The sequence below is a fragment of the Tetranychus urticae genome, chromosome 2 (genome assembly GCF_039701765.1).
Source record: "Tetranychus urticae isolate SD_2017Ah chromosome 2, NJAU_TeUrti_SD_1.0, whole genome shotgun sequence".
Taxonomy (NCBI): Eukaryota; Metazoa; Arthropoda; class Arachnida; order Trombidiformes; family Tetranychidae; genus Tetranychus; species Tetranychus urticae.
In genome coordinates this window covers 11,938,149-11,959,637 of record NC_142959.1, presented here as the reverse complement: position 1 = coordinate 11,959,637, position 21,489 = coordinate 11,938,149, and the positions used below count along the sequence as shown (strand labels likewise).

Sequence of the window (21,489 nt, the reverse complement as noted above, 5' to 3'; positions counted from 1 at the left end):
CTAAAGGAAAACAGTTACCATAGTAATTGAAACTGCTTCTAAGGCGCCGCCTTTTTACAATTTCAATCAAAATAAGCTTACTCATGACGCCATCTTACAAATCAGGTTGCAATCAGTGATTAGGTGACTATTTAAAATTTCAAGTGTAATCAAGTGAAATCAATAAACTAATTCTGATGAAAATATTCAAATATCCACTAGAAACTTGCCAGTTGATTTGTTGCGCCTGATAACAAAATGCCGTTTTTCAGAGATTCGTTTGGAACAAGTTCGTCAAAATTGAAGCAAGTCAATTTTAGCGATTACAATAATGTTTCGTCTGAGTTAATTAATTTTAATTTAACTTTCCTGAATTTAATTGGATTTTTAACTAATTTTTGATTAAACTTTGTTATTCTATTTGTTATAAGTTATAACATTAGATGGCGTCAGTCGACTTTATTATTTACCGCAATTTTTTGAAACTGATGATAGGTTTTGCATGCAGCAACAATAGTGATTAATAAACATGGTAAGTTTTTGTCTTTGCTTTTTCTAATTATTGGTCCATTTTGATTGATTTTATTGTCTTGTTTACCAGCTTAAAGTACTGAGTCGAGAGGAACAGGCCCATGATGGTCCCATTTGGAGTCTAGGAATCAGTAAAGGAGGAGAAAACAATAATAGCGATAATACGTTCATTGTTACCGGTAGTGTTGATGATACTGTCAAAGCTTGGCAATGGTATGTTAGTTGTCTATTTGAATATTATGGATTTTAATCAATAACTCGTCTTATTTTTTGCAGGGTTGATGATACATTAACTTTGAAATATATCTTTGAAGGCCATGCTTTGGGTGTTATGTCTGTCGATGTGAACCATGCAGGTAATATTGCTGCTTCAGCTTCGCTTGACAGTCATATTAGACTTTGGGATTTAATATCTGGAGTCCAAGTTCAAAGTATCGATGCTGGACCGGTTGATTCATGGACAATATGCTTTTCACCTGATGATAAACTTATCGCTACAGGATGTAACAGCAAAGTAAACATGTATTCCAGCGATACTGGAAAGTTACAAACATCAATAGATACAAGCGGAAAGTTTACTCTTACATTAGGTTTTAGTCCTGATGGTAAAACTATCGCTACAGGAGCCATCGATGGTATGATTCAAATTTTCGATATTGAAACTAAGATGGTTATAAATACTCTGGAACCCCATGCTATGCCAGTACGATCTATCGCATTCTCACCTGATGGTAAATACTTAGCCTCTGCCTCTGATGATTATCACATCAAAATTTTTGAAGTCGACAAAGCTGATCCTATATCAACCCTCTCTGGTCATGGCTCATGGGTCTTAAATGTAACTTTTTCACCTGACGGGAAACATTTTGCTTCCAGGTATGTTGATTCTTTCTAGACATTTTATTCTTGACGTGATTCTATCAAGTTTTTTTTTGGGTTCACCTTACAATAATATCCTTACTCATCTCTTTTCTCTCAGTTCATCTGACAAGACGGTAAAAATTTGGGAACTCGGTAACAAAGAAGCTTTACAAACATTCAGAGAACATAAAGATCAAGTCTCCTGTTGTCGCTATAATTCAGATGGATCCAGACTGGTTTCAGTTTCAGATGATCACAATATTGTTATTTATGCAGTCGAATAATCTCCTATGATCTTAATGTCCAAAGTATTTTCATAAATAATGTTCAAGATTTATCTTAAAATTTTTTCTTTCATTCATTCATTCACTATCATTCAAACTTGATAAACATGTATTGAAAATAATAAATCCTATTAACATGTACAATAAAGAAAAATTATAAAATCAATCTATCTTCAGTTAAATTCAAATTCAAATATTTTCTCAAACCGCTTAATTGCTAAATTAATCTCAGCTATTGCTATTTGATAAAAGAAATGATAAAATGACTGAATCCTATTCAAATTCGGCGCTTCTTACCTACGAAATCTTTAGCTACCTTGGTTACCATGAGTTGTTTTTTGATAAAGCCAAACTTCCGTTTCCTTTAAATCTAAGGCAATGCGATTCATGTATTGTGAGTAAGACAGAATTTCGGTGAGGAACAATTAAGTTTAAATTGTGACCCTTCTGTTGGACGTACTTCTTCTGTCTGGTCTATTAATTTGTTTAGATTGTGAAAAACTAGTAATATTTCAATATGCCCGTAAGTTTGATTAAAATTTGTGTGTAATTTCAACATTTCATTATAATTGTTTTTTGTTTTTCCGCAGTTAGCAAGAGATTTACTTCATCCAAGTCCAGAGGAAGAAAGGAGGAAATGTAAACTTAAGCGATTAGTCCAACATCCTAACTCTTATTTTATGGATGTCAAATGCCCAGGTATGTTAACGTGACTTAGAAACAGCTAAAAGTTTATCTGTACAATGTAATTCAAAAATTAATTCCATCATTTTCATTTCCTTTTTTAACAATGATTTGTGTTTTAGGTTGCTGGACCATTACAACTGTATTCAGCCACGCTCAAACTGCTGTGCAGTGCAAAGGTTGCGCTACAATCCTTTGTACATCAACTGGTGGTAAAGCTAGACTGAAGGATGGATGCTCTTTTAGGAAAAAGCCTTATTAAATCTCATCTTTTTCTTTAAAGTTCGACCTTTTCCAGAAATTCTGAGATTTTCTTTGAAGAAGGAAAAAACGATTATTTATTTGGATGAAACGGCAAAGGATTCTAATGAAGCTAAAGATGGACTGATAACATCAAATACAGATATAAAATTGAAGCTGTTGTTCCATTTAATTACAATTACTTTAATAAAAATTCAATTTTCTGGTTTATTTGTCGATTCCATTGTTTTCAACATTTGATATTTTCACTGAGACACTCAAACTATTCTAAGTGCATCCAGTAAAAGTGCAATCATCTGGTCTTTAATATACGTAAAGGAGAGACATGAAAAAAGTGTAAACTCAAGCCTTGAATTGGATTGTAGTTCAGACCAAACAATCTTCAACATAATCATCTTTACCTGTTCAACTTTCATGTTAGATTTAATATGAAGTATAACATCGATATTGTATCTAACCCAATAAGTCTAAACCCTTTACATGTAATCACTTTACCTTTGTATTTATTTATCTGTTCTCAATGATTATCGTCTTCCACGCTAACAGAATAGGAGAAAAATTCTGAGTTGCTTACTGATCTCTTATGAAATGAAATCTATCATGAAATTTTTGAGGAGAAAAGTTTACTATTAACAATCTATTTACATAATGCTACAAATTTCAAACTATTTCCAATATTTATCTTTGACAGTCCAAAACATGTCATCACGTCTTTTGTATGGATACATATAGTAGCTATTCAGCTTATCATATGTACCAGCAGCTTCAGGCCAATCTTTTGGTCGTGGTAATAAACGGCAAGTTTGAGCTTTACGAATTAGGTGCTTGACAATTCCGTATTGGCGATTACAAAGTCTTGTATCTTCCCGAGCCATCATTTTACCATTTTCGTCGACAAATTGTCCGATTATAAGAATATCCTGTAGTAAAAAGAGATGATTTTTGATTGATTGTTGACTTTTTGAAATTAGTATAAATCAAGAACAAGGTAACTAACCGTATAAGAAAGATTCTTCAAATTTAATCTGCACAGAGGACAGGCCGGATTCTTCTCAACTGATGGAATCAAACTTTGCTTCCTATCAGAATCAATTTCAACTCCTTTGACCACAGTAACATTATCATTTTCCTCAATGACCACTTCAAAATAAAAAAAGAAAAAAGAAACCAAATGAATGAGAGTCCAATTCAGAAAAAGATAAACAAAAACATGTGCAAAATTTACGAAAAAGCAACTTACATTTTCGGACCATCTTTATCGATGTGGTAGATATAAATCTATTGAATGTATGTCCATAATTACAAGTTAACTTACAAATTTTATTGATCAACATTTTTCATCAAAATCATCAAAATAATAAATCTTCGAAGCAACAAAAACGTGAATAAATTGATTTCATTTGCTTTCAACAGCTGAAACTTACCATAACTTCTAATGAATAGCATAGATGGCACTACCTTACCACAAAATCAAAATAATTGCGATTTTTATTAAAAATAACTCGATCAATTTGTAATTAACGTATTTAATTAGAGTTCGGACAAATGGTACATGTGCCTGCTCGACCGAGCAATGGCACGACGCTATCGTCCGAGGGATTATGGCTAGGCGCCTCTAAGTCAGGGTCTGTCATTATACGGTAACGATACCGTTAAGTACTCACAAGTACTTGTCAGTGTGCCATAGGTAAAACTATGTTGGGGTAACCAATATTCACCTTTAATGGAGAGAAAGCATTAAGGTTTGGGTTGATAATAACATCCAACCGGCTGTTCTGACCCTAAATTCAAAACAAATTTACGTTGGTCTGCCTGAATATTAAATGATCCAAAGACGAGCCAACAAATCAGTTTTTGTCACAATAAATCCTATCAATCAACCTTTTTGGATCAAATCTCAGTGGAGCAATAGGTAAGTGTCTTCCGTTGACCTTTCATCATGACTTACATTTTCTCAAAGTCGAGTTGCGGTCAGAAAATGCGAAGAGTTGGAGAAGAGACAAACCTGATTGATATCATGAAATGGTAATTTGATTTTCATTTAATCCTGACATTTGAAGACATTGAGAGTTGAACTCATAGATTCTAGAAAGTCTTTGGGATTTTACTCCTGAGTTTATTTCTTGTCAAACACGTATATTTCAACCGCCAGATTAGACCCTTTAAAATGGCCCGAAAACATAAACTAAAACGATTAACCTACAAATAGGCAAACCATACATTCTAGAATCTGCGGTTGAACTTCTTACGAACCTTTCTTGCCCGCCACAAACAAACCTCAAGTTAAACTCTTTTGATTTAACCCGTTTATCGTCCAGAAACTTGGGTATAAAAGTCAATGTGAAATTGGTCTAAAGTATCATTCTTGCAACTTCATTTGCTCTGTTCACTTTCACCTTAAACATCTTCTAGTTATTACTCTAGTCTTTGTGATACCTAAAACTACCTTAAAAGTACAATATGTATATCAAATCTATTCTCGTTCACATCTTCTTCATGGTTCATTTTGCCAATGCCAATGTGCTTAAAGGTAAGTTCTTGTTCTTATGTTTTGTCTCTTCTATTTTAATTGAAAAGTAACTAATCACATGTTTTGTTTTTCCTTTATTTTGTCTTTTCTCAATAGATTGGTACAGTGGTTTGAATAGCAAATTAGATGATTTAAGTGAAAGTCTACACGAAAAGCCAACAGGTGAATTGGTCGTTGGACTAGCTAAGCCTTCACCCAAGCCTTCATCTGAACCTGCCTACAAGCCTGCTGAACCAGTGGTTAAAAAGGAGGAAAAGAAACCAGAACTTAAAGAAATTTGTACTTTAAGATTAAGAGATTCTGATATTGTGATGCTCACAGTGGTTAAGAAAGCAACAAAGAAAGCCTTTGAACCAATCTCAATCGATCCCCGTGCATTGGAATTGAAGTTCATCGTTGAAAAAAGAAAAAAGATTCAATCTCTCATTGGTGCTCTCAAGTCAATTAAATTAACGAAACATTCCCATGTAAACAAAATTCCAATCAACTTGCAATTGGATCCCAAAGCTTTAACTAAATTACCAAAATTAAGTGCTGAGGACTTAGTTATCTTAACAATCATCAGACAACCCAAAGGAAAACCAGCCAAAGTTGTTTCCCATTTTGTGGATAAAATAAGTGCTGCTCCAGTTTATAAAGCTTATTAAAGGAATAAACTATTGTAAATTGTAAATTTTGAATAGACTGTCTATTCATTATAAATTGTGACTTAAATCTAATCAATAAATAAATATCAAAGAGTATATTTAACAAAAAATTGTTTGAAATTTCTTTAATACAACAAGAAGCTGATCAAATTATTGATGAAAAAACCATCGTCAATGAGAATATTTTCGAATACTACAAATCGAGCAAAGAAATAAGCAACAAAAGACTCTTACTTAGACAATTGAGTTAATTTGTTTAATTTAACTCTAATTGGCTTTTTATCTAATTTTTGATTCAACTTTGTTATTCTATTTGTTATAAGTTATAACATTAGATGGCGTCAGTCAACTTTATCATTTGCCGCAATATTTTAAAACTGATGATAGGTATTAATTTTTGAATGCATTAACAATAGTGAATGGCCAACATGGTAAGTTTTTCTTTGCTTTTTCTAATTACTGGCCCATTTTGATTAATTTTATTGCCTTTTTATTCATTTTATTAGCTAATTACCGATAGCTCAAAGTATTACGTCGAGAGGAACAGGCCCATGATGGTACCATTGGAGTCTAGGAATCAGTAAAGGAGGAGAAAACAATAATAGCGAGAATACGTTCATTGTTACTGGTAGCGTTGATGATACTGTCAAAGCTTGGCAATGGTATGTTAATTGTTTATTTGAATATTAATTATTTTAATCAACAACTCATCTAATTTCTTGCAGGGTTATGATACATTGGCTTAAAATACATCTTTGCTTTAGCTTAGAGTGTAGCTCAGCTTAGCTCTAGCTTCATCTCATGATATAAACCATGAAGGTAATAACCAGAAGAAAAATATAAGCAAAATGTTTGTCTTTATGGTTAGACTAATATCGATCGTTGAAGATAAAAAGGAGCAAAAAAAAGAGGAAGAAACGAAGAGAGGAAGGAAGCTCGACTCACGAGAAGAATAAGGATGAGAAAAAAAGATGATAAAGACGAGGACGTAAACGAAAAGCAGTGGAAAAAAAGAAGGAAACAAAGTTCTGAGATTGAGTTATCTCGTTTGATGTCGATCATTCTCCTTCTCAAGTTGAAGGAACATGTGAGAGATGGAAAAGGGTAAGATGTGGTATGGCGAAGAGAGAAAGATGATAATGATGATGGTGAGGAGGAGGACGATAATGATAATGTTGATGTTAGAAGAGAAGAGAAGAGGGAAAGAACATGTTAAGATAAAAGAATGAAAATTGAAACGATTGTATCGATTGTAAAGTTATTTTTAGTTTATGTTCACTGTTAACATTTAGCTCCAGCTCAATTCAACATTTCCGTTTCATGAATGGACATGCGAATGACTCTTGTTTCCCTCTTCATCAGTCTATTCTTGTCTTCTTTTTTCACCCTTTTCATCATCATTATCTTTTCTATTCCAGCATCCATCTTATTTTATCTCTTATCATCATAATTTCCACCAACAATCGCTTCAATTTCCCTCTCTCCTTTCAACTCTCAACGTGCTCCAAGTCTCAGTTCATCTTTATCAACTTATTTTTTCCCATTTCATTCTTATTCATTTCGTTTATTTCTTTTTTTCCAATTCCTCAGACAATATTCAACAACCAAACCGACTAGACAGTAACCAGCACAAAGATTCAATTGCTATCGAAAAGGATTCTTTAAAGTTGGCAAAAAAGATGATGAACAACTGGTGGAAACTGGCTGAAGAGAGAAGCATCTTAGCACATTCATTTTTGGGAAACCCATTTCAGTCTAGCATTTATTATTGAATTGCTTTCCTAAGATTGATAGCGATGAGGTTAAATTTAGATATGAATGTGATATTGGATAGAAACGCTTTCAACTGGAAGAAAACATTGAAATCCTTTCCCATTTGCTTCGATGTCTGGACTGATAAATCATTGAAGTACTCAAACTGAATGAAAAATCCCTCAAAATTCCCAGTTATTTAAAAGCTGATTCAAATGTGTGAACTGTGTTAGCTATCATTGAAGAATCATAATATCTAAACGAATGTTTTACCAAAACGAATATTTTGATTTTAATTTTCCCAAAAAATCAAATTTATTATTAGTAATTATACTCCAATGGGAAATGGAAATTGCCAGTTTGACTTGAATTGAGCAAAAAATTTTAACGTACAGTAATGGCCAGGGATCCATTTTGATTCAGTTAAAATCATTAATTTTATGAATTTTGATGAAACAATAATTCAACTGCAAAATTTTCATTCTATTTGAAAAATTGGATTCTTTCAATAAGCTTGAATAATCTAATTTGATGGCGACTTTTCTTATTAAAGAGAGTGAACTGAATCTTCTGAGCGTCTTCAGTTTAACCAATTCAATGAATGATATTATGCTGCAAACAAAACAATGGAATCGTAGGTTTAAATAATCTAAATTCAAGATTATCTCTAATGGAGTTTCAGTCGGAAGGGAAGACTAAGAGATTGTAATTTTACGATGATTAGGACGATGGTTCATGATACTGTCAAGATGAGAAAAAAATTGGATCAGAAGAGAGAAAAAAAATTTGCGTTGGTTTTTCCTCTGTTGATGTTGACCACAATCCCAATGAGATAATGAAAAGATGAAAATAATGTAATCAATGATAAAAGTTCACAATGGCAATCAATGATAATAATAGTTATAATAGCATTAATGATAATACGCAATTAAAATGAACTTTTATCATTGAATGTGATCATTTGGTTTCCTTTTTTGATTACAGTCACAATTGTTAACTTGGCCAATTGAATTCAATTGAATGTTATTAAAGGGAGAAGACAAAAAGAGTCACAATAAGACAAGCTCGGGTAAAATGATAACAATGGATGAAAGTGTATTAAGAAGAGAAGAAAAAATTTTGATTCCCAAAAATATTACATTTGGTCAAGTTGTATAAATGAATGAATCAAATGACAAAAGTGTACATTGACATGGCCTTTTGTCACACCAAGAGTGGGTGGCAATGGTTCACTTGTCCCCTCTATTTACCCTTTTTATGATACTTTCATCTTTATCTTGATTAAAACTCATTCAATATTTTTATCTCATCTTATCTAAACAATAACTCCAAACCATTATTATTAAATTTATACACAAATGTCAATACTCTGCATTTCACTGTCTGACAAAAACAAAATTAACCTGAATCCAGAGTAATCTGTGTATTCACTGTTGAATAATTCAAGGGATTGAAAGGAATAAAAATTTTCACTTTGAATCTCAAATCTTTTTCCTTCTCAGTTCGACCTTTTCCAAATTTCTGAGATTTCCTTGAAGCAGAAACAAAAACGATAGTTTCAATGAAATGGCAAAGGATACTAATGAAGCTAATGATGGACTGATGACATCAAAAATAGAGATGAAAAAATGAAGCTTAATTGCAATTACTTTAATAACGAATCAATTCTCTGGTCCATCTTTTGATCTTTTCAACATTCGATATTTTCATTAAGACGAAGGTGAATCCAGTAAAGTTTCAATCATTTCCCATCGAAGACAAGCCATGAATTGGATTCCAGTCCAAAAAAGGTTCAATCATCTTTATCTGTTCAATTTTCATGTTTTAATATAAAGTTTAGCATCGATAAAGTTTAACCCAATAAGTGCCTTAAAACCCAATAAAACCCTTTTTCTGGTAATCGCTTTATTTTTTGTTTTCTGTTCTCAATGAACATCGACTTCTTTGGTAACATATTCACAGAATAGGAGCAAAATTCAGTGAGAATTACTGATTTTTTATGGAAGAAAATCTAACATTAAAATGTTGATGAGAAAAGTTCCTATTGATAAAGGATTTTTGTGATTGGAATTTTTATTGAAATATTGTTATGAATTTTAATCATTTAAAGCTCAGTTTGATTTGAATGATCTTAAGTGTTAAAGAAAAGAAAATTTTGTGTGCAAAAAATAGAACAATTGAAGTGAATTGATAAGGCGAAAAATTGATTAATTACGAATTTTAATTAGAAAAGAAAAGAAAGGAAAATTTTAAATTCTTATCATCATGAATTGGAGTTAAATGTATAACTTCAACTCCCAGGAATTCCCTTTGAATAAAGAAATAAGAAAATACTTTCTTCATTTTTACGAATCAAAAATGTTTGAATATAATTATTTACTTCTTGAAAGACGACTTTACTATAATTTCATCGAAAGAAATTGAATATTTTCTTTTTTACACCCAAATTCCAATGAATCTCAATTTCACTTCTGACAACTCGATTACTCCAACGATCCTCCAAGTCTCTATAGATTAAAACTCGATTCCAAGCTCAAAATGATAGAAAAAGAAACAAAATTGAAATAAATATTCCTACTTTGATCCAATGACAGAAACAAAAAAATCGCAAAACAAAACATTCGAACTCAAATTTTCCAAAAATATTCTTTTGATCGAACTGTTTCAAACTCGAAAACTTGGAATATTGATATTCGCACATTTGCATGTTCGTTTGTTTGCCAACTTGTAATAACAAGATTACAATATTGTAACAAACCATTTATTGGTAAATGAACAATTTCATTAACCTTTCGTTTCTAATCTAATTTAACATGATTTCATCTGTTCATTCAATTTCATTACAATTGATCGTTTTCATTCTCTTTAGCCTTACTTTTCTAATCGGAAGTTGATGCTGAGTTTCAGATATTCAATCTTTTGTCTGCCTTTATTCACCATTCTCACTTCCGCTGTGGGTCACAATAATTGTCTTCAATTGTTAAGGAATTGAATAACTTGAGTTTATAAAGAAAATTGAAAGGTGTAAATCGATTAATATCATTCCACCTCTTCACTTGTTTCAAGACACCTAAATATTTTACTTTTTTTGTCCATTCAATATTCCAAGCACAAGTTTTCTCGGAAATTTCCTGTCAACCTTTTTCTCTTCTTCTCATCATACACCTTTCTTATCATTAACATCTTCATCATTACCAACGGCTACCTTTACTATTCACCGGAACTGTTAATAGTTCTTCTTTTATCCAACTGATTATTAGTTCATTTCGTTGGTGAACTTCTTTGTCTTTATCAGATTTTCTCTTTTTTATTCAACATTCTGGGCGATTCTTTTTCAACGGAACTTTGATTTGACATTCTGATTAGTGAAAAGTAAGACAAGCCAAGGGACGATCATGTTTGGATGAAAATGATTGGTATAAGAAGAGGAAGGCAGAAAGTGATAAACTAATGGTTATAACAATTTTTGAATCAATTGATCTGGTTCATGCGTCAGTTTATCTCTTTCTTTATTTTTCTTTATCTTCATTTCCATCATCATCTTGTTACATCCAAATCATGATGATCATGACTTGATCTGGAATGCGCAGTTGAACAACGAACAATCACGAGAAAAAAAGAGAGAAACAGAAACACAAGGAAAACAAAACAAACTCTAGTTCATCTAATGTACAACTTCATTTCAACATTTAACTTCAACAACTACTCATTTTACAACCTTTTTCAACTCACAACAATAAGTTCAACATTGAGTTCAACAACAATTTTAGTCAAAAGATTGTTACACTTTCAACTTTTTTTTCATCAATTTTATGGACAAACAACTCGAACAAGTTGATGCATTCAAGCTCATTTCACGAGCAACCATTTCATCAGTTTTCATCATTTTAGCATTTGCCTTCTCGTGATTATCTGCATTTAATTTTATGAGAAAAAATTGGCCAACTTTAAATTGTTTCCAATTGTAAAACACGAAATGTTGAAAATGTTTCATATTCCAGTATAGTGCAACACCCAGCATCTCATGGTACTTCCTGGTTTCATTTCACTATGGATTCAATATTTTATCGCCCAATGGAATAACAATTTGAGAGAAGAAGAAAAATCGACTAAATACAAAAACAATCGCAAGAGAAGATACAATTGAATCAAATTTTGAGTTAACGAAGGAAAACAAAACAGTGAAAAGCAAGTTTGACTTTCTTCATGTTGACCGTCACTTGCTTTACGAAATGTTATCGCAGCTGGAAAACCGTTCAACTCAACCCACTCTCACTGCATCACCAGCACAACCTGAATCATCATCATCCTTAGCACCTTCACATCGCAGGTCAACAGTCAACTCTCATCGGCAACCTCAACATGGTCACCCTGATGACAACCTTAAACATCAACCTAGAGGCTCTCATCAACAGCATCAAACTCCAGTTGAACCTCGGCTTCAATCAATGATCATTTACGTGAATAAAAATGTTTCCTTGAAAAGTTTCTTACATTTTCTGCTTTCAAATTGTGGATCCACTTTAAGAACATCAATAAATTTGTTATTAATCATTTTATTTCTTCTCTCTCCATGTATTTTGGCTGTTGACGCTAACGATAATAACATTATCAATAACAATAATTTAAATAAAGACACCAATAATAACGACAACAACAATAATGATATTAATATTAATAATAATGAGATTAGTAAGGAAAATCTTTTAACTTCTAGTTCTCTAGGTGAGTTCATATTCAATTTTGATGATAAACATACAACATCGATATTTATCTTGTTAAATCCTTTCCTTTTTCATAACAAAAAAAGTTTTATCAAATTAGGTCAACATTTGAAAGACTAAATAGAAACTGAATCAGTTTTTTTTCTATCTCATGAAAAACTATTCTCATCATGTTGTCAACATGGTATTAGGTTACAATTTTAATGAAATTACCTGATTAGTTGATGATGTAATTTTTGAGCCTTTGATTAAGTCGATGAAGAAAAATAGAAGTTTCAAGTTTGCATGATAAATAGAAATGAAATCTTCTCATGAGGAAACAATGTTTCATGTTGGAGTTGATGAAAAGGATAACAAATGAAAGAGGAAAAAATTTAATGTCTTTTTGTGTTCAAAAATAAACTTTTGTTTACTTTTTTCTTTTTCCTTTTCTCCTTTGCATTCGATTAACAGGTAATCTTGATAACTTTGAAGATGATTTTTCTGCATCTTCCATGTCGCACTCTCGACCAGTTTTATTATCATCCAAATTGCCGGTCTTTCCATCATCATCATCATCATCATCACTTCTATCACAATCAAAATCATATTCACCAATAACATCATCATCAGCATCACTGGGTTCACCCTTGCAATCATCATCTTCACCTTCATCAGTGTCTCCTGATTCCTATTCAATATTGTCATCCAATCCAACTCAATTGTCTCATTACTTGCAAACTAAAAAATCGTTACCAATGAAGCAATCATACGACAATAGCCAAGAAGGAGACTTTCAAAGTCTCTTTCATCGGATTGCACGTCGATCGAGCCGACCTTATGATGTACCACAAATCGGTAAGCTTCACAGTAACATTTCGTTTCACTTATCCAAAGAGTTTCAACATTTTCCGATTTTTACTCCAAAACTCAAAACTCCAAAAAAGATGAAAATTTCGGTAAAATTTTCTCTTCAATTTAAAGTTTTGCAAAAACTTACCGATAACTTGTCTTGAAAATTGTTGCTTTTTCACCAAAATCGAAAAAAGTTGATTTCGAATTGTAAAAACAGAAATTTTGGAAATCCCGAAATCGCATGTCGAACTGTTGTAAAATAATTTGAAATAGAAAAATTAATTCGATATTCGAAATGCAATTTGAAAAGAAATTCAAAAAAAGTATTTCGTTAACATGAAGAAAGTGTTCATTCCAAACTCTTTTATCCAATCGCTTTTAAAGAGTTTCGTTTCAGCAAAAGAATCACTGATTGGTTCATGCAAAATGATCAATCCTGTGAAACACTTGTTATCGGTTTGAATTTGATTAAAGTGCATTTAAGAGGCGAGTTCAGTGAACCTTGTAATGGTGAACAACATGAAGGGTTTGCATTGAGCACTCAACATTAGATGATAACAATAATTGTTTCCTCGAGAAAAAAAAAGAGTTTACTTTCTGTTTTGTTGATTCTGTCAACACGATAGTAATGAAAAGAAACAAGTTGAAAGAATTGATAATCTTGTTCAAGAATAATGATTAACTTGATTGAAAATGGCGTTTCAATATAAAAGGTCCAAAGCAGCCGGGAGTGAAACTGAGTGTTCCCTCAACATTTCCAAATGTTGTTGTTGGGATAAAAATAGTTTTCCGTCTAAATTTTGATAATGATTATCACATTGAGAAGCCTTTTGTTTAATGGATAAACCATTATTCCTGTTTTATTGTGTTGACAGGGTAAAGATGAGAGAAGATGATGAAGATGATTAAGAAGAGTCGAATGAAAATGAGTATAAAAAGAAAAAGAAGAAAAAAAGATTTCCACAAAAAAAAGAAATGAAACGATCTAGATGCATGATTCGGTGATTTTACTCACTTTTTGTACTTTCCCCTGAAATCTTTGAAAAGTTTCATTATTCGATTATCAAGTCATATAAGTCATATCATTGTATTCACTTGTTAACGTCATGTTAACTCGACTTCACGCAATTCATTGTCAACATTCATGGTGACGTCGGTGACTATCAAGAAGAAACTCAGGGAACCATGGAGCGAATGAAAGTGAAAAAGAGAGAGAAAAAAGAAGAAAGAAAAAAAAGAAAACTTTAAATGCATTTTTATCCAACATTATTAATGAATAAAAGTGTAAATGTCAGCAGAAAAAAGACGAGAAAAAAGAAGTTCGACAAAAAAGTTTTACCCTCAATTTACTAATCAAATTCATGAAAAATTTTCATCACCATGTCAACCTCAAACATTCTAATTGATTTACAGGAAAAAGGAACTTTTTGTTTTTCGTTTTTTTCTCCTAAAATCCTTTTCCGCTTACGAAAGTTGAAAAATGCTTCACTAGACTAGAACGACTAACGAACCCAAGAATAACTCGATTCTGCTATTCTTAACCTTCTCATGGCCAATCATCTGAATCTTTTCTTGGAACGAGATTACTTTAAGATCCAGAGATTTGCACATTTAGATGAGAACATTTTCCGTCTAAAAATAACCAACTTGACCAGTAAATGCTTGGGTCAATGAACAATTGAAACTCAGGTTGACCGTCAACTTCAAGTGCGTTAACCTGTCAAATGTAAAGTTAAAAGTTGAAGCACTTGAAGAAAACTTTTTTTTTGCAAAATTTCAAATTCTGTTTCATTTTGTTTCACCAATTCGTCCCAACGATTGATACTTTTACTATGAAACTTGAACAAACATTCGTGTTTATCTTTTCTCATGTTACATGTTGATAACCTAAAGCTATTTAACTTTACTCTTTGGTCAGTTTGTTTACATTTTATTGATGGTCAACTTTCCGTTCGTTACTATGTTTATCAACGGAAATGCTCATTTCAGTTCAACTGGAATTTACTCAATTTTGGCTATTCATCATTCATGGAAAAGAGCAAAAAGTTGAACTTCCGTAATTTAAGAGGCTCATCCTTTTTCCAATGAAAATGTTTTCCCATTTTTGCTCCAATTTTTCCTTTTCCTCAAAATTCTGTCGAAATTTTTTCTCCAACGAAAAAAAAAACAAGAAACAAAATGAACAATAATATTCCAAGATTCAGAGTCTATCCAATTTCTTTATTTACATACAAGTTTCTTCTTCTTTCTTCCACCAAATTATTCTCATCTAAGGAAAGTAATGGATAAAAATAGATTACGATTATTTTTTCATTACCACAATTAGATTATTATTCAATGATATTGCTATTATCATTATTCACTCCCAGTATAGGAACCAGTTTTTGCAAGGGAAGGGAAGGGAAGAAGAAGAAGAAGAAGAAATTTTAAGTTTATCTCAACCCATTAATACAGTTTCAATAAAATCCTCTTCATTTTCACAACAATATTCAAAACCTTTTCTTCGTCAACAGAAAATTGAACCAATAATACTCAGATTATCATGAATTATTGAATAAAGATGGACTTGAATTTAGTGTCTGACATTTCAGACTCTTTCTTTTAAACATTCATCTTGTTGTGACTTTGATATTAAGAAAATTATGAGAACTCATGGAATAAAAAGAAAGAGAAAAAAATAAATATCAGAGTTTAGACAGAACATGATTAGAACGACAGAATTAAGAAGAAATGTAAGCTTCCAAAAAAAGAAATTCATGAAAAGAACAAAAATTTACAGTGAAACTGAAAACTGATATTTTTCACTCCCAGAACTTTGCTTTATCTTCATTAGCGACTCTTACTCAATTTAAGTGCATTCGCAATAATTGAGAACAGAATTTTAAGAATTTTCAATTTTTCTTTCTTCATTTCGAAATCTCTTCAGATTCCTTGAAATTGTCCAAAACCTCGAAAATGACTAGAGACGGAAAATTGATGATTCAATTTAATAACATAAATTGTTGATCTAGTTTGAGCTTTATGAGCCATTAAATTGACCCAAAGTAAATGTCAAGTCAAATTTATCTCAATGACTCGAGTTTTGAGTAAAATAATTTTGTACTATTTGACGGATCAAAGGCAACCTTTGAGAAAAGTGACATTTTTGAAAGCTTGAAATTGAACACTTTCCAAGTCCATCCAATGAACGTGACAAGATTAATGAATCGAATCGTTGAGTAATATTTTTACTGGAAAAGTGCGCAAGATTGATTCAAATGTTTCCTTAAATCCAAGTCAACATTTGGTTCAACTTCAATCACTGGGAGTTTTTCCTCCCACACTGTATCTCAATAAACAATGAGAATTGAAAAATTTTCAAATTTTCTCTGACAAATTAAAAGCTTTTCAAGTCGTTCAAATAAATTCACAAATCAAACAGTCACGGAATCGACCTTAATAGTTGATTCAAAATGAAACTCCAACTTTGGTTCACTTGTAACCATTCAAGGTAGAAATTAATTTATACAAAACTATTAAAATAATGAACTTTGCAATTCTTTTTCGATTTCAATGAAGTTGCTCATTCCATTGTCAATTGAATATTTGGTTTTTAATGAATATTTTTTTTCTCTTTTCTCGTTTTTTCTACTCTTTTATTCAATATTGATGATTATTGATACATGATGAGAGAGAGAAAAATATTAGTTTGGAAAATTCATTTCAACATTCATTATTGATATTAATTTTTCACTCCCAATGATTCTCATTTCAAGAGCATTCATTGTATTCCCATTTTACCTCTCAATGAAAGTCAATAATTTGCTTTTCAAGAAGAAGGCAAAAGAGAAGGAAAAATTGAATTCAAGCCCAAAGGATAGATGAAGAGAGATGATGAAGATGGCGAAATGGAAAAAAGAGGAGAAACTGAAACCTCAAAAGGGAATCATGAGCCTCATAAATTTCCATATTCATATTCATGTGCTTATGAATCGTAAGAGTACAAAGCTCTTCATATATGCATAGGTAAATACCTCTTGAGATTAAGCCAAGTACAGAGGCAATATAATAGAGTAAAGAAATATAATATTATCAATTCCCAGAGATTGAAGGTTTAGTTCATTTCCAAGGTCAGAATTAGCAACATTGAAGAGTAAGGAGGAAAAAAAATGAAACGGAAACAGCTTTTCTCATTTTATCTCCATTTCAGCTGTTCAATATTTTATTCATTTTCAGATTTTTCTTTACTCTTTCAAGCAGCTTAAAAGCATTCTCAAGAAAAGGCGCTTTAAATATTAATATTAATAAAGATAATAACATTAATATGATAACTGACATTCAACTAATTCACTTGCTCATCACAATAACTTTTCAACTTTACTCAACTTTTCATTTCAATCTTTTCATCCATTAATTGTAAATTTCATCGGTAACGCTTTTCTATTCATCAAACAAGTTTAACTTTCAACTTTCGATATTCCCATTTGTACTCGAAATGCTATTGATATTGTTTCGTAAAGAATGTAAAATTTCCTTGTGATTCGGTCAGTTGATTCAGTTCCTGGTTTGATGTTCAATTTTAGCTTTCATCGAAAACATTCTTGTTTTGATTTGTGATTGAAAATTTTAGATCGATATCAAGTTTTTGGTCAATCGTAAGTGGAATTGTGTCATCACAGAGTCAACGTTAACGTTTTTACCACGTTTAGAAACTTTACCAAAAACCCACCAAAAGCCATGTTCAAAAATCAGATGAAGAAACAGACATCATCAACGAAAGACAAGTTGGATTCGTCAGAGTAAATGACAAGCATTGTTGAGTCTGCATAAGCAGAGGTTCGTCTCCAATGTGACTTGTAACAGTTACCACACTAGGTCACAGACTAGGTCTGTGTAAGGGTAATGAGTGCAACCCAATGTTGATCACTTTATTGATTTAATGCAAGTCAACTGCAAAGATGAAAGTCGCATCTGACCTGAGAAAAGTATGCCAACGAAGTCAATTAGAATGGTTTTGATGTTTTTCGATCAGCAAATTAAAATCAAAGTTCAATTCTGTCAAGAAAGTTTGACTTAATCGCAACAAATCCAGAATAAATCGCAGCAAGAGAAATCGAGAAGAGTTGAAAAAGATGGAAATCAAGAATAACAAAATAAATGTAGTTTAACCTTAATTTAGCTTTTCAATTCCGGGAATTTGATTATATCGGCAAAACTCTAAACCAATTGAAAGATAACAAAATGTTATTGTTCCAATGATACAATTGTATAAGCAATTTTACTTTGACCAAAAATTCAATTATCAATTCTACTGAACTTTTTGAAAAAAAATATTCCCAATTAAATTAAAAGTAAAAGCAAAGATACTTCATTCGTTTGGTTTATTCAAGTTTCAAATGTTTCATTTTACTGGTCAATTTGAAGAAAAGAGACTTTTCTTAGAAACAATTTTGAAATGCTATTACAAAAGATTCATTCATATTTTCATGGATCCATTTCAATTTGCATTATTAAGTGCGCCAAGAAGAAGGAAAAGAATAAGAATAAAAGAGAAAGAAAAAAGTCTCAATTGAATTTCGATTATCAAGCAAAAGAACAAGAAACAAATATTGCAATTGGAGTATCTTATTATTAAAGTTGTTGTTGATGTTGGCCTTATTGTTGAGATTATTATCAGAATGACCTTTTTGTCTTGTTTCCTTTTCCCAGGTTACTTTGTGCTATTCATGTAACAATATTATTATTCAACATTAAATAGCCTTTACAAGTAAATTGTATGAATACAAATTATCCCATTAAATGTACTTATTTCAATGCAATGGACGCACCTATTAATAACATTTATAGCCACTGTTAACATGATCACATTTAGCTTTTACATGAACAAGTTCAATTGTTTTTCCATGATCAATGGGAAGCTAGAAAATTATATAACATTCACATTGAAAAATGAACATTCATCAATTGGGAAAGGTTGACTTGATTGCAAACTACAATTTAATGGATTGAAAATTGTCGACAAAAGAGTAATCAAAATGGTCAGATTTTCAATTTCTTTGTGCCTTTCGATTGATTAATGAAGTTTCCTTTTCGATATTGAATCCAAGTAAATAACGATTTTCAGTGTAAATCAACATTCAATTTAACAGTAAATCCATCAATGTCGAACCATTGAAATCTATTTTTGTCAACTTTTCCAATAATTTCAATTTCCTCTTGTTTCAACATTAAATGGTTCAACAGTTTTGACCAAAGTTCAAGCAAGTTCAAAGTTTCATGTTAACTTCAATTTCAACATTTAATACTCATTTGATAATTAAAGCATAATTATGCCAAAGCTCCAGAGTATCAAATTTTTAATTAATTTTTGTTAATCTCTGTTGTTAATTTGTTGAGTTGGTTTGACCGAATCAAGTTAAGGAAAAAATCGAAAGAAAAAGGTTTCAATTTCGATTGCTAAACTTGAACCTTTCAATTGGTTGTTAGTCGTTCAACCTCGACATTTGAACAGCTTTTTGTTCAACTTGAGCTTTGTTGTTGAAAAACATTTACAGAACTTTTTGAAAGAACAATTTTTTCGACTTTTTCAAAAGTTCTAATTTTACAAGCCTGAGCACATGTCAACCTAAATTTGTATCCAATTAGATTGACTTTGAAAATCGATGGATAACTACGAAATTGATGCTTGTTATAACTCCTGAGGAAAAAGAATTGGAAATGGAATAGAATAGAATTTTAAAGTGAGAAAAAATAAGAAGAAAAAAGTGTAAATATTTTGCTAAGAATGAGGAATGAATGTTATCAAAGATATGAAACTTGTTATCCGTAAAGGTTAACTGGGAGTTGAAGTTGTAACCGCAGGTTGGATTGAAACTGAGACAAGAAGACTATTGAGGTGAAACAGAAATCAGATTACAATGAATTGATAGGAATTGATATGGATGAGGTGAAGATAAATTTATCGGCTTCTCGTGGAGTTAACAATAAAAGTGAAGCAAAAAAATTGATGAGTTTGATGTTGATGATGAAGATAATGAAATGAAGAGCAATAATAGTTGCACAAATGGAATCGATAACAGCATGGGACAGAAGAGATATTTTTATAAATCGAAATGAATTGAAGAAAATGATAAATAACGAGAGAAAAAAGAAGAGAGGAAACAACTCGAGTATCTGTGCGAATGTGCCAAATTGAATCTCTTGTTATCATTCATTTGATTCCTTATTCAGAGATAATTTTCTTTTCTCTTCTTTCCTCATTTATTACCTCAAGTCTCCTTCCTGATCCTTGCTAAGCTCGGAATCAGATTCAAGTTGAAATAAACCACAAAAAATGTTGAAGTGAATCAACATTTTTTTCCCTCTTCTCCAGTTAATCTTTTCATGGTAAAAACAGTAGATAAAATTGCTCTTCAAATAGCATCGAAACAAGAGTTATCATGGGATGAAAGGAAAAGTTTATGATCGCAAGAAAAGAATTTTTCACTTTTTCTTTTTTTCTTTCGAAAAGTTCCATTGTTTGAATCGTCGTTAATGTCGAGGAAAAAAGTTAACCTCGATTGATTGGGCCACTCGAATGATTAACCATCTGCCAATGAACTTTACCTGAGGCTGTGATTTTAAAGGTAGGAAGTGGTACATTTAAAGAGTAAATAGTGTAAAAAGGAAAAGGGAATTTCAGTGTGTTTGGTGAAAATAGAAAAAGAAAAACATTGAATGTTCGCCAGCAAACAAGTAGATAAACATGATGATAATCATGAGATTTTCTTGAGCTTTTTTTCCCTCTTTTCTCACTTATCGTTGAGTTTATTTTTCCATTTGTTTCCATTGAAAGTGGAGAAAATTTTAAAAATATTTTCATCTTTTTAAATTGAACTTTTTTCTTTGTGTCTGTGAATCTCCAGGATTTGAAAGGAAAATAGAGAAAAAACCTTTTTTTCTTTCAACTTTTATTTCTCCAAAAATGAAATTCCTTTTATCAACAATATTGACTGTAACTGGAAATGTATTTTGTTTTACGCTTCAATAGCAAATATTGTCCTTCAATTGTGCCAACAATCACAGCAAAATGCGTTACAATTTGTTTAATTTTCTCATCCTAAATATTCATTTTGGATTTGCAGGATTTTCAGAACAACTTTCCAGCAATAACAACATTTTCAGAAAAATCGTGGAAAAGATTTTCTATCTAATGAGATTGAACAGAAGAAATGAATTGAAAAAGCAATCGAACTTCAAAGGTCAATCGTGGCAATTGTTTGACTTTAGTTTAATAGCCATTGTGATGGAGTTTATGAAGTTTGGATTCTATGGCTAGCAATCAGGAATTGAGGTTTTCTCAGCTTCAATTCAAGGAAATGTTCTGTTAGTAAACAAAAGTCAAGACAATAAATAATAACCTAAACATGGATACTTCCACGTGA

At 31.5% G+C, this 21,489-nt stretch overlaps 5 protein-coding genes and 1 long non-coding RNA gene across 6 annotated transcripts in view; 5 read left to right on the top strand and 1 right to left on the bottom strand.

Moving 5' to 3' along the window:
* Positions 1–465: 465 nt before the first annotated feature.
* LOC107359414 (WD repeat-containing protein SL1-17) lies at positions 466–1,821 on the top strand. The gene is made up of 4 exons (XM_015925897.3): positions 466–511; positions 581–723; positions 787–1,386; positions 1,490–1,821. Exons 1-4 carry the CDS (start codon positions 509–511, stop codon positions 1,653–1,655), a joined length of 912 nt encoding a protein of 303 aa, XP_015781383.2. The 5' UTR covers positions 466–508; the 3' UTR covers positions 1,656–1,821.
* A 221-nt stretch (positions 1,822–2,042) lies between these two features.
* RpS27 (ribosomal protein S27) lies at positions 2,043–2,810 on the top strand. Its single transcript, XM_015926693.3, has 3 exons — positions 2,043–2,178; positions 2,246–2,354; positions 2,462–2,810. The coding sequence occupies exons 1-3, from the start codon at positions 2,173–2,175 to the stop codon at positions 2,599–2,601; spliced, it is 255 nt and encodes an 84-aa protein (XP_015782179.1). The 5' UTR covers positions 2,043–2,172; the 3' UTR covers positions 2,602–2,810.
* A 356-nt stretch (positions 2,811–3,166) lies between these two features.
* LOC107360071 (large ribosomal subunit protein mL66) lies at positions 3,167–3,978 on the bottom strand. Its single transcript, XM_015926692.3, has 3 exons — positions 3,841–3,978; positions 3,598–3,740; positions 3,167–3,520 (listed from the first exon to the last, which is right to left on the bottom strand). The coding sequence occupies exons 1-3, from the start codon at positions 3,932–3,934 to the stop codon at positions 3,266–3,268; spliced, it is 492 nt and encodes a 163-aa protein (XP_015782178.1). The 5' UTR covers positions 3,935–3,978; the 3' UTR covers positions 3,167–3,265.
* Positions 3,979–4,968: 990 nt separating this feature from the next.
* On the top strand, positions 4,969–5,873 carry LOC107359450 (uncharacterized). Its single transcript, XM_089267796.1, has 2 exons — positions 4,969–5,130; positions 5,227–5,873. Exons 1-2 carry the CDS (start codon positions 5,061–5,063, stop codon positions 5,775–5,777), a joined length of 621 nt encoding a protein of 206 aa, XP_089123922.1. The 5' UTR covers positions 4,969–5,060; the 3' UTR covers positions 5,778–5,873.
* A 215-nt stretch (positions 5,874–6,088) lies between these two features.
* Positions 6,089–8,095, top strand: LOC107359458 (uncharacterized). Its single transcript, XR_001568105.3, has 4 exons — positions 6,089–6,208; positions 6,284–6,439; positions 6,503–6,881; positions 7,368–8,095. It is a non-coding gene; the product is annotated as an uncharacterized LOC107359458 (long non-coding RNA).
* A 2,991-nt stretch (positions 8,096–11,086) lies between these two features.
* Positions 11,087–21,489, top strand: part of LOC107359860 (uncharacterized) — a 44,278-nt gene continuing 33,875 nt past the window's right edge. The window contains exons 1-2 of the mRNA XM_015926447.3: positions 11,087–12,254; positions 12,707–13,090. Coding sequence (XP_015781933.2) covers positions 11,762–12,254; positions 12,707–13,090 — 877 coding nt within the window. The 5' untranslated portion in view covers positions 11,087–11,761. The remainder of the gene's footprint in view (positions 12,255–12,706; positions 13,091–21,489) is intronic.